Genomic DNA, 13,429 nt, shown 5'->3' with positions numbered 1-13,429 from the left:
ACAGCAGCATTGTCAGTCTGGGAGGAGGGACGTGCTATAAGTATTAGCAGATTTAAATACACTAATAGACTGAAGCTGAATGTCAGCTAAGGCTACATTCACACCAAAGATTGAGGCCAGTGTGAATTGTATCGGAAGAAATGTTTTGTTTAGGGTGAGAATGACTATATGCAGCTGCCGGCCCCATTTATTATAAGGACAGGTCACCGATGGCCGCAGATATTGACGGCTCTCTGCACAGCCACATGCGGTGATAATTGGCTGTACAGAGGGTCGGGATAGTTGTCATTATAGTGAATTGGGGCCAGCGGCTGCACCTAGCTGCCCTTATCTGCAGCTTAAACAGAGATTTCTGTCGCCACAATTCACACCCTAGTCATCGGTGTCAATGTAATCTAATACTTTATAATTAATTACAGGAAATATTGTGTTTTTCCTTTTGGGATAAAGATTTTACATTAATAAATAAAATCTGATCATTTTAAGCACCCCTGCCAGTGTCAAATGTTCTGTCTCATCACCGTTACTGCAAGAGAGCTTTTCTGTTAAAAAAAACAACAGACTTACCATCCAGATCACCAGATGAAAATAGAAGAAAGAATGCCTAAAAAAAGGAAACAAATGCAGCCATCGCATCTAAGAATTGGTAAGATGCAATATAATAAATGTTTGCTTTTGGGATTGATACTGCTTTAATGCTATAGATCAGTGGTCTCCAAACTGTGGCCCAGGGCCCAGATGTTGCTCTTTGATTTATTTTATATAGTTCTTGGGGCACTATTTCATCCATTGACAAAAATGATGGGGCATAATTACTCCCACTGACTATAACAAAGGGGCACAATTATTTCTGGTGACACCAATGATGGGACACAATTTCTTCCACTGAAACCACGATCTGGCACCATTTCATCCAATGACAGCAACAATGGGGCACTGTTCCCCCTACTAACACCAACGATCAGGCATTATTTCATCCAATGACAGCAACAATGGGGCATGATTCCTCCTACCGACGCCAACTATAGGGTACTTGTCCTCCCACTGACACCAAATGATGGGGCACCATTCCATCCACTGATACCAACAATGGGGCATGATTCCTCCTACTGACCCCAGTAATAGGGCACAATTGTTCCCAATGACATCAATGATGGGTCATTATTCCTCCCTCTAACACCAAAGATGGGACATTGTTTGCTCCCCTATTATGCCAGGACATTTTCTACATCCACTGACCACAGTCCAGTCCCCTCTAACTTCTGAAGGACAGTAAACTGGCCCTTTGTTTAGAGCATGGGTCTTCAAACTACGGCCCTCCAGTTGTTCAGGAACTACAATTCCCATCATGCCTAGTCATGTCTTTGAATATCAGTGGGCTGGATTCAAGAAGCAATTGCGCCTGTGTTACCATAGTTACACAGCGCAATTGCTTACTTGCCCCGGCGTAACGAATGCTCCTAAATTCAGGAACCTCGTTACGCCGACTGCAGCCTAAGAAATGCGCGGCATAAGGCTCTTATGCCCGCATATCTTAGGCTGCATTCTTGCGATGGCCGCTAGGTGGCGTTCCCGTTGTGCTCAGTGTATAGTATGCAAATTGCATACTAACGCCGATTCACAACGTTACGCGAGCCCTGCGTACGCAGTTTACGTTGTTTCCGTACGGCGGTTTTCGCGTAAGGCTGCCCCTGCTATTAGCAGGGGCAGCCAATGTTACGTATACCCGTCGTTCCCGCGTCGCGAAATTTCAAATTTACGTAGTTTGCGTAAGTGATTCGTGAATGGCGCTGGACGCCATTCGCGTTCACTTTGAAGCAAATGACGTCCTTGCGACGTCATTTGCCGCAATGCACGTCGGGAAAGTTTCCAGACGGAGCATGCGCTCTACGATCGGCGCGGGAACGCGCCTAATTGAAATGATTCCCGCCCCCTACGGGATCATTTAAATTGCGCGCGCTTACGCAATTACGGAGCTACTGCTCCGTGAATCAAGGGCAGCGCATTAAATTTGCGGGGGCGCAGGGCAAAAACGTTGCCCTGCGCCTCCGTAAAAAAAATGCGCAAATCTACCTGAATCCAGCCCAGTGTGTTACAATGCCTCATGGGATGTGTAGTTCCACAATAGCTGGAGGGCCGTAGTTTGAGGATCCCTGGTTTAGAGAGTTTGGAGAACCTGCTATAGATGAACTGCATCATATGTCATTTTTGATTTGCCCATAGTTCTACTGTAAAGTAAGTTTCTGATCCAGGGACCTTAAGGGCACTTCTCACCGGTTCCAAAGGAGTATATACACAACAATTTAAACACTTTTTAAATAATAAATATATAATGAAGTAAATATTTAATCATTTAAAACATAATTCATTTGTCTGGATAGTCATATAACTGCAGGCTTATTTAGCAATGTAAAGTAAGTCACAGCAACCAGTCAGAAACCATCTTTTACCGATGTGACTAAATTGATGTCTGATAAGTGGCTAGGGCAGTGATGGCGAAGCTTGGCACCCCAGATGTTTTGAAACTACATTTCCCATGATGCTCAACAACTCTGCAGAGTGCATGAGTATCATGGGAAATGTAGTTCCAAAACATCTGGGGTGCCAAGCTTCGCCATCACTAGGCTAGGGTAACTGCACTTCTTCAAATCATTACGGTTCTTTGCACATTCTTGAATTTGGTTGATTATGGAATTACTAGCCAGGACCTGTAAACAGCATACATTTATTGGTAATAGCTCCAGAATCCGACTGATTCAAGTCATTGAAGTTAACTTGACAGTAGGGACATGAAGAGTAAAAGTGTTACATAAACCAAAGAAAGAAACACTGAGGAAGATTTACTAAAACTGGAGCACTCAGAATCTGGTACAGCTGTGCATGGTAGCCAATTAGCTTTTACCTCCAGCTTGTTCACTTAAGCTTTGGCAATAAGCCCCCGTTCACGTCGACACGATTTAAAATGCAATTTGCCAAATCACAGCCTATTGGCGGCAACGGCATGTTCCCAATCGGTGTGCCGCCAACTTTGTGGTGCCGCACCGATTTTCAAAAGTAGCTCCTGCACTACTTTTGGCGACTTCGTAGGGGGGGTTTCAATCGATATCTGTACAGGAACTCGCATAGATGTCTTTCAAATCGCCCCCCGAACTCGCACTGAAATGCAGGTTTTTAAATCGTGCTAGCTGAACTGCAAGCTGAACTTGCGCAATTTCAAACCCATGTTTGGTGTGAACAAGGGCTAAAACCTGGAAGCTGATTTCTATGCACAGCTGCACTGGACTTTTCACTCTCCAGGTTTAGTAAATACCCCCTTTGCGTTACAGAGAATCTGGTTTACCTAATGCCGCGTACACATGACCGTTTTTTTAATTGTTTTTTATTGGTAGTTAAAAACTATTGTGTGTAGGCTCCAGAGCATTTTTCTTCACGTGAAAAATGGCCATTAAAAATTTAGAACATGCTCTATTTTTTCTCGCCGTTTTTCACATTGTGAAAAACGGTCGTGTGTAGGCTTTAACAACCGTGAAAAAAACGTGCAGAAGCAAGTTATGAGAAGGGAAATTTGCATAATCAGCCCAAAGGATGGCGCCAATCTAATGGAACTTCCCCTTTATAGTGCCGTCGTACGTGTTGTACATCACCGCGCTTTGCTCGAGCATTTTTCTTTTCACGATCGTGTGTATGCAAGGCAGGCTTGACAAGAATCACGTCGAGAAAAACGTTGTTTTTTTCCATGACATGAAAAGTGGTCGTGTGTACGTGGCTTAAGAATCTGAATATTTAGTCCAAACTTTAATAGTGCACACTTACTCATGAAATGTTATATGTGCCCAATTCTTAGCTTTGCCTATACTGTCTGACATTTCAGCTGGTTTTGGAGGGTCAACTTAAATCTGACAGTTTCTGCTGACCTCAAACACCACACTCTCAGGAGTTGGGTAAAAGTATGTCACATAAGGAGATCTCAGATCTTCTTATAAAAGCAAAGTGTCATGCCGCGTACACACGACCGTTTTTCGGGTTCTAAAAAATTAATTTTTTTTTCTTTAATGTCATTAAAAACGATCATGTGAGGGCTCCAGAGCATTTTTCACGATCTAAAAAATGGGCATTAAAAATTTCGAACATGCTCTATTTTTTCACAACGTTTTTAACGTTGTCGATTTTAAGGTTGTAAAAAATGGTCGTGTGTGGGTTTTAATGTGAAAAAACCGCACATGCTCAGAAGCAAATTATGAGACGGGAGCGCTCGTTCTGGTAAAACTAGCGTTCGAAATGAAGTAAGCACATTCATCACGCAGTAACAGACTGAAAAGCGCGAATCGTCTTTTACTAACACGATATCAGCAAAAGCAGCCCCAAGGGTGGCGCCATCCGAATGGAACTTCCCCTTTATAGTGCCGTCATATGTGTTGTACGTCACCGCGCTTTGCTAGAGCATTTTTGTTTTCACGATCGTGTGTAGGCAAGGCCGTTTTAATGATCGGGTTGAAAAAAACTTCGTTATTTCTAGACCCTTAAAAAGTAATTTTTTAGAACGCGAAAAAAGGTTAAGTGTATGCGGCATCAGACTCCGACAGCTAAAGCTGAAGTTCAGGTAAAAAATATTTTTAGCTCTACAGCTTTATAGATCTAACTTACCAGTAATGAACTATCTCTCATGTCATGTAGGCAAGGGGGTCCTGGAGGGGACTAGTCTCCGTTGAGAACTTGAATTCAGCCTGGAGACCTGAAGCTATTAACCCCCTGTATGCTGGAAGTTCAGAGACAGGAAGAGGACAGGGCATCCCTGCAGTGACAATTTTTTCCAGGATCCAGCAGCCTGCATGCTACGGGACACACTTCATTACAGCTAAGTTAGGCCAATAAAGCTGTAGGGCTATACATAGGGCCAGATTCACATAGAATTACGTTGCTCCTGGGCAGCGTAACGTATGTGATTTACGTTACACCGCCGCAGGTTTACAGCGTAAGTGCCTGATTCTCAGAACTCTTACCTGTAAACTTGCGGTGGTGTATCGTAAATGCGCTCGGCGCAAGCCCGCCCAATTCAAATGGGGCGGGCACCATATAAAATAAGGCGCGTTCCCGCGCCGAACGTACTGCGCATGCTCCGTCGGGTAAATTACCCAACGTGCATTGCGCTAAAAGACGTCGCACGGACGTCATTTGTTTTGACGTTAACGTAAATGGCGTCCAGCGCCATTCACGGACGACTTATACAAACGACGTTGTTTTTTAAATTTCGACGAGGGAACGACGGCCATACTTAACATGGCTTAGGACAACTAGGGCTCAGCCCTAATTTTACGCAGCGTAACTCGACGGAAACAACGTAAAGTTAGATCGATGGCAGCGCGGACGTTCGGGGATCGCCGTAACTAGTCATTTGCATATTCTACGCCGACCGCAATGGCCTCGCCACCTAGCGGCCGGCCTAGAATTGCATCCTTAAGATCCGACAGTGTAATTCAATTACACCTGTCGGATCTTAGGGCTAGCTATGCGTAACTGATTCTATGAATCAGTCGCATAGTTAGGACGGCCCTAACACAGAGATACGACGGCGTATCAGGAGAGTATCAGGAGGCCCATAATTTTTAGCTTTGAAGTTTAGCTAATATAGGGAACAAATAAAAAAAAAACCTGTGCAATTACAATTTAAAGCAGACCACTTTTTTAAAATGCCCCCTTCCTTCCTCTTTGCTAAAACATGTATTAAAAGGGTAAAAAAGACACCTGTAGGGGGGCAAATTTTGAAATGCAGACCTAGCATTTTAGGTGCTACTTTAAAATTGAAAATTCAGATTATTGTCTAAGCCCAAACATAGTTGGTACTAAATACAGTCTGGTTTATATTTATTGGTTCATGGAAGGGATATGTGAATTTTTTAAACATTTCCACATTTATTTCATTGTGTTCAGACAAATACTGGCAATGACAGGAATCAAAGACATAACTATTACATCGTCATAGATGTAGTCACATTCCAAAGTGTCACCTATCATATGAAAGTGAACCTGAGGCCCTGTGTGTTTGAACAGGACAAGCACCACTGGAGTACTGCTATTGTTTTTATATACTGTCAAGTGCTGGAAATAGAAGGGAAATAGGGAGTCTGTATACCTTTAAACTGGTGCCTTTTGCCAGCACCAAAAATGCATGAAGTTATCTTTTCTGGTTTGTCAAATAATATTACAGCTGCACAGAGAGCACACAGGAAAAAAAACTTCCAATGTATCCATGCTGTCCATTGCAATAAGGAACACTTTGATTGCGCATCTCCTTCCTGTTGTGTACAGTATTTGGCATAAATAACAAAATGGAGCGCAGATTTGCAGGAGGGGGATTGGGCTAGGCTAAGAGTCTACTTTAGGAAAAATACAAACTTTATTGTTCCTGCTTAATTTACGCTCAGTTTTACATTTGGGTTGCTTCGTCTGGATAAGTTCCTCAGGGGTATTTCCAAGAGGTGGTAAAAGACGCTTTTTGCTGTTCCGTTTATCAGAAAGCCACTGTGGGGGCAATTCGAAGGGCCCAAACCCAAACTGCACGGAATACTTGTCATTAAGGATTTCCGCTTCTCCAGGCATCACAGGGGCCACCTGAGCTGCCGATTCAGCACCCTGTGGGATTAGCTTTTGCACCAGAGTATGTTCCACCTCTATACTGCCACTGGGCATAGTTTCCTTCAGCTTGTAGCTTCTGGAAGCCTCTAATTTTATCTCGTTATCCTCATCTTCTTCCACAGACCTGAATATCTGTTGCTGTCCAATATGGAACATCTCAAGAAGCTGGCTCCCTGACCGTACACTGGGCTCCAAATTCACCTCTGCTACCGATCCCAGGTTCACCACATTCCTCCTGCTGTATCGCCGATGAAGTTGAACTATGGTGCCCACCACACATTTACGCACAGATTTGTTGACAGTCAAGAAGAGTAAGGGGTTTGTGACAAGGGAAACCTTAGGCAACCAGATGGCAGTAAGTAATAGAATGTCTGAGATATGAGAAACATTGAGCACAGTGCGATAAACAATCAGTGTCACATATGGAATGCTGCAAAAGATGAAAACCAGGACCATGGACAGCAGCATTGAATGCAGTTCAGCCTCCTTTTGAGAAACATAGGGAATAGATATAGAGTTCTGTGGTGTCCTTAGGGCTGCTATGATCACCTTCTTCTTCTGGCTGGCACTTAGTGCTCTGCGAATGAGTAGCATAAAAAAGAAAACCACAGCAACTGGTACTAGAACAGTGGTGACATTGTACACCAGGACATATACCAAGTGACCCAAAGAGTAGCCCCATGACTGGGAGCAGGTAGACATGGCATAGATGTCAGTCACATTAGTCACAGCGAAAACAGGTACACTGGCTACAACTGCATGCGTCCAGATGTAGATCAACAAGTCTCTAGCCTTGGCATCTGATATCTTCCTCTCTAGAGGATACAATACAGAGTAATACCTGTGGTAACAAAAACATAGCATATATTAAAAAAAACACTGTAAACTAGCAATATTATAACAAAATAGTGATAAATACTTGTTGAATCTATTGTGTATAGATAAAAGGATATGATATTTCATGTATTATTAATACATATTTTTGAAATATTTTAACCAAACTATCCCTGTCCTAATCATATACTGTATATGTGCAAGAAATGATTAATGGTTATGTCCATAACACTGTTTTGGGAACTCATTGCAGTAATGCTTTGACTATCATTTCAATGAGGACGCAGAGCTAGTTAGAGCTTTATGAGAGTTTTAATTGGTTAACATCAAGATTCAAGAGAGAATGCTTTTACTGTTTATATTCAGTACAGGAATAATAAGCTCTGAGAGGCCACATCTGCAAGGGCAGAGGTAGTTGGATCTGCAGCCAGGTATGTGGCCCTCCACTGTTAGAACCTGGAGTGAGAGCAGCCATGCTAGGGCTGCTGATAGGCCAGTACAGCCGGTCCTCTGTACCAGACCTGGACCCTGTCACCTGAACAGGGGGGCCCGGACAGCTTTATTGTTTATTTATGGATAAATTGATTAACTAAGGGCACTAACGAGCTCCTACTAGGTTTCCCAGGACATATACCTAATTTCCCTGACCCCAGCAGTTCATCAGAGGGTCCCAGGAGGCAGAGGGGAGACTATTTATTTTCATTTCAGCACACAGGCAGATAAAGCCATCACTGCAGGTCCTGAAGCTCAAGGTAAATTTCTGGCTGGCCACACACAACATTTCCTTTGCGAAGTGATTCTAGATGCTTACAATGGTCACATTTATTTGCTTCTTTTTATACCTTCTTTAAAAAAAACTGCGGCTTCAACTGCTCAAGCACTCCTGACAGTGTTATAGTTTGTCCCGAGCCTAGGCACTGCCACTGATTGCTCTACATGTAAATATGAAAAAGAAATGTGAAATAAAAATTTGATGTAATTGAAACTAAACAGTATAATTACACTATCATTATCTCACAGTATTTTGGTGACAGTTTTTCTTTAATTGCACCCTGTAAAAGCACATCCAAGTATTTAACACTTGGTTAAACTATGGAGTGTAATGCAGAGGAGTACTATTTTTATTCCTCGCCCCCCAGTAGCTGATGGTTTTCCTCACTAATGCTCAACTCTTGTGGAGTATGTGGAATGTGGGCTGGCCCTCCACATCATCATATATAATTCAGGACTAGCGATAGCCACTGGTCCTGCATTGTTTGTAATGATGGTTAGCAAGGGCAAATGGCTTATTAAGACTGGCCTTCACACCAGAGCCAGCATAGAGTAAGTCTGTGGAACCAAGGGCTAAGTAATTCCTTCTATTACATGCTCCCTATATTAAACAAGCATTAGACCCTCAATGGGTAACCATTTGGATTTTTTATAGTTGACAAGATTTCAGCATTAACCATAATGACTTTAGACAAAGCTTGATTTTTGACCCCTTTCAACAGCGAGGCTGATGCAATAAACTGGAGCAAAGAACCTTTAAGGTTTTACCTCGTAAAAGTACATGTAAACCCAATTGTTAAAATCTTATACTGGGGTATGGACACAAATATGGAAACACTACATGATTTGGAGGTGTAAAAGTGACAACATGCTTCGCGTTGAAAGCAGAAACTATGTAACATTCTGCTGCTGTGTAATGAGACACCTAGCTAACAGGTTGGAAGCCTCACCCTCGTCATTCACTGTGTGGGCGCTACTAGTCATGTCAGAGCTTACTGGGTTTCAAAGAGGGCAAATTGTTGGTGCCTGCTTAGCTGGTGCCTCTGTGACTGAAGCAATTTTTCACAGTGTCTCGAGGTACATTATCAAAGGTTATGATGGTTAATACACTTTCCGGGACAAGTCATCTGATAAGCATAAGCTTTGTTGACATGGTCAACTAACTAAAAGACAAAAGGAAATTGCACAGGGTTGTGACCCAGATTTTTGCATAAAGAGTGGTATCAGATTCCATTATCCACCATCCAAGACTTATATTTGTCAATTCACAGGAAAATTCAGGCCTTCTTGGATGCCAAAGGTGGTCCAACACCATGTTAGGTAACAGTTTTGTTCATTTACCAAACTTGTTTCCATAATTTTGTCCAACCCCTGTATATTAACATGTAAATGAGATTTCAAAAGTAATTTTCAATCTTTTATAATCTCCAGCTTTAATTTATTTCATACCTGGAGACACTGCCTCACAGTTGCTCTTCCATGTTGTTACTTCATCACATATTAGCCACTTTTAATCATAAGAAAGACCATCCTAAACAATGATATATAACAGTTGCTACAGAACATGGCTATGATGAGGCTTCAGATGACCTGGTCAGAATTTAAGAGATCTTAAAGAGGTTCACTCCTGTTTTCTTAATGACTTCTACAGCAACACTCTCTGATTAGAGAAAAATGATCCTTCATTAAAGAGATGGAGCATAGGTCAGTGGGAAGAGAGGTTCTGTGTGTTGCTGCAGAGAAGGAAGCAGGATCAAGCCCACCATGTAAGAGAAAGAGAGCACTATTGTGTTCCTTTGACCTAGGGGAGCATGACACTGTGGGTTGTGTCACCCAAAAAACTGCTTAGATCAGCTTTTCCAAGCCCGGGTTCCTCCAGAGATACCCAGGGGTTCATTGAGCTGTGGCTGATTGACCTTACATTTTGTGGTGCCTGTGTAATTCCAGGTCCAAAGCCATTTGGCAATGCAAGCGACATGATCCCAACAATCTTTCAGCTGGTGGCATTCTGGCTACCACTAAAAGGGTGGCATTCTTCCCATTGGCCGATTAAAAAATTGTAGCAGGGGTTTCCCAAGACCTCAACTTTATTTTGAGAGTTCCATTGGGGTAAGAAAAGGTTTAGAAAGGCTGGCTTAGATTCCCCAGACAGGTAGAAAGGGGAGAGATGCTATAATCGGCTCTATTGATACCGAGTAGATCTGAACAAGTGAGGGTGCACCTGACTGCAGAGAATTAGATGTGTCTGCAAAGTTCTGCAAGTCTGACACATTACTGTTAGAAACTGACCACGAACGCTGCCAAATTGCTGCACATCCAGGTTACAGTAAAAGGCATTGTCCACCTTTTGCACTGAAGCCTGCAGAGCATTGCAACTGTCATCTGTTACTAGGACAGAGGCTGAGAAAAATTGCTCCAACAGAGTCCTGGATAGCAAGTATAACCAAACAAGTGTTTTAATAATTCCCCACTATATCAAAAACCTAAAAAAAACTGTTTGTGCTGGACATTTAATTTCAGCATCTACCCATGAAGGGAATCGGACAAATTACCAAAGGGAATTATCACCCCTTTAAATTTTAAAATTGTATTTGTTTAATGGAACAAATTATGAAAGGAAATAATGCAGAAGTTCATAACATTTTCCTCTTTGAATCATGTTTCTTGGTGGAATAGAACATGTTATTGGATTTTCCAGTTTTGTTTTGCTGGCTGACTTTTGAGGAGAGATAAACCTCTTACATTGAGAGATGTGGGGCATCAATAGGCCATATTTCATCTGTGATTAAAGAGCATAGAATCCATTGTGAGAGTTTGAAGCTAATTCCTGACACATAATGTTGATTTACTAGAATAAATAATTTACTTAGCTAAGTCAATAAGGTTACGCTGTGGTCACTGCAAACAAACACAGCTTCAAGTAAACACAAATTCTTTTTTTTTCTTCATTTCTTTGCACATAATTTGGGGTACTTAAAGTGAATAAAATGAATAAGCCACACTTTGGGGCAGATTCACGTAGATGGGCGTAAACTTGGGCGGGCGTAACGTATCGGTTTTACGTTACGCCGCCGCAAGTTTTTCAGGCAAGTGCTTTATTCACAAAGCACTTGCCTGTAAAGTTGCGGCGGCGTAGAGTAAAACACCTGGCGGAATTCAAATTCGGCGGGTAGGGGGCGTGTTTCATTTAAATGAATCGCGTCCCCGCGCCGAACGAACTGCGCATGCGCCGTCCCTAAAATATCCCGGCGTGCATTGCTCTAAATGACGTCGCAAGGAAATTACGTCCAATTACGTCCAGCACCATTCACAGACGACTTACGCAAACAACGTAAATTTTTAAATTTTCGACGCGGGAACTACGGCCATACTTAACATTGACTGCGCCTCATAGACCCAGGGGCAGCTTTACGCTGGGAAAAGCCTAGCGTAAACGTCGTAACTTTACTGCGTCGGCCGTGCGTATGTTCGGGAATTCGCGTTTCTAGCTAATTTGCATACTCGACTGGGAAATCGACAGAAGTGCCACCTAGCGAGCAAAAAAAAAATTGCAGTTAAGATCCGACGGCGTAAGAGACTTACGCCTGCCGGATCTAAGGGATATCTATGCGTAACTGATTCTAAGAATCAGTCGCATAGATACGACGGCGCTAGGCAGAGATACGAGGGCGTATCTGGAGATGCGCCGTTGTATCTCTTTTGAGAATCTGGGCCTTTATCTCTATGTTTGACATCTGAAAAGGAACAGAAGGACAAACCTTGTTGGGTTTTTTTTTTTTTGTTTTTTTTGCTAACTTTTATCTTTCTATTCCAAATGAAAAATCTATGGTGTTAAATGGTGATGTGGTTAAAAAACAACTCCAACAACTTTAGAACCACCAACCCCCCCACCCTCACCTACCCTTTCCCGTTGCCCTTCCCTGAATTCCCCTACATATTAAAAACAAACAAATATTCAAACCTTAAAGCCCAATTCCAGGTATGGCTTTCTTCACATAGTTACATTGGGCCAATGCAAGTGTACATGTTTAATCCCTGGCAGCTGCTACTACAGTGATCCTCACTGTCTTCTGAGTCCCATACTGAGCGGCTGCCCTGCTGCATAGTGAACACAGGGGGTCACTTGATTGGCATAGATGCCATTCAGGGAATATCTTGCATTTCCCTTAATGAATTCAAGATATTCTCTGATTGGACGAGGTGCTAATTTTGATGCCATTCAGTCAGAATACGCTTTGCATACATTGAGAGATATGAATGAATTAATGCCACGTGAATGCCTCTGTTCACTATGCAGCAGGGCAGCTGCCCGACATGGATACTGGAAGACAGCGAGAATCACTGTAGTAGCAGCAGTTACTAAAGTGAATCTCTGCTTCCATGGGGTGTGGCCAGATATGGAGCATGCATACTTACTTTGTTTCCAGATGGACCAATGTAACTATGTAAAAAATAAAACATATCTGAAATTCACCTTTAAATCCAGGTGTCAACCAGCCAGCCATGTGACATCATGGGTCCTTCCACTTCTTTTACTGTGGCTCTTGTGGGTGCACAGAATGATGTTCATGTAATGATGACGGATTCTGTGCAGCTGTACTGTGATTCCAGGGAGTATGTCTATAATGGCCTGGGCCCATCGGAAGTGGGTTAGCTAATGCTGGATGTTATTCAATCTCTAACAAGACCAGAGCTGGACTACAGAACAGGTCTGTTTGGGACACCATCAGACACCATGAGAGCTGCATTTTTATTTATGTTTTTGCTATGCTGGGCAACCTTCTTTTAAAATATAAAAATTCATAGAGTTGGGTTAAAAAAATGGTCATAAACTGTTCACGTTCACACAAATGTAAAATACACTGTTTTTACCTGTCCAAGGCAATGGCAGCAAAACTGAGGATGGTCACGGAGCAGAAGACTTTGTGCAGGAATTTGATGGTCTTACAGAAAAGCAGGGTGTAAATCCACCAACAGCACTGAGGGTTGGCGCTAAGCACAATATCGAAAGGCACACACACCAGACTGGCACAGATGCCAGAACAAGCAAGGTTCTTCATAAACCTATTTGTTACAGATTTGAGTACGGTGGTCCTACAGGTTGACCAAAGGACAATAAAGTTCCCTGAAAACAGAAAAAAAAGATTACTATGCTAAAATAAAAAATATATATATTGTACACATGGGTAAA

General features: G+C 42.5%; 1 protein-coding gene across 1 annotated transcript in view; it reads right to left on the bottom strand.

The window, feature by feature from the left end:
- Positions 1 to 5,622: 5,622 nt before the first annotated feature.
- GPR176 (G protein-coupled receptor 176) overlaps positions 5,623 to 13,429 on the bottom strand; it is a 47,625-nt gene continuing 39,818 nt past the window's right edge. The window contains exons 2-3 of the mRNA XM_040332435.1: positions 13,111 to 13,363; positions 5,623 to 7,474 (exon numbers count right to left, since the gene is read on the bottom strand). Of these exons, the coding sequence (XP_040188369.1) occupies positions 6,364 to 7,474; positions 13,111 to 13,363 (1,364 nt within the window). The 3' untranslated portion in view covers positions 5,623 to 6,363. The remainder of the gene's footprint in view (positions 7,475 to 13,110; positions 13,364 to 13,429) is intronic.

This window comes from Rana temporaria, chromosome 13 (genome assembly GCF_905171775.1).
Source record: "Rana temporaria chromosome 13, aRanTem1.1, whole genome shotgun sequence".
Lineage (NCBI taxonomy): Eukaryota > Metazoa > Chordata > Amphibia > Anura > Ranidae > Rana > Rana temporaria.
Note: the sequence above shows the minus strand (reverse complement) of the source record. Positions and strands in the feature narration are given on the sequence as shown.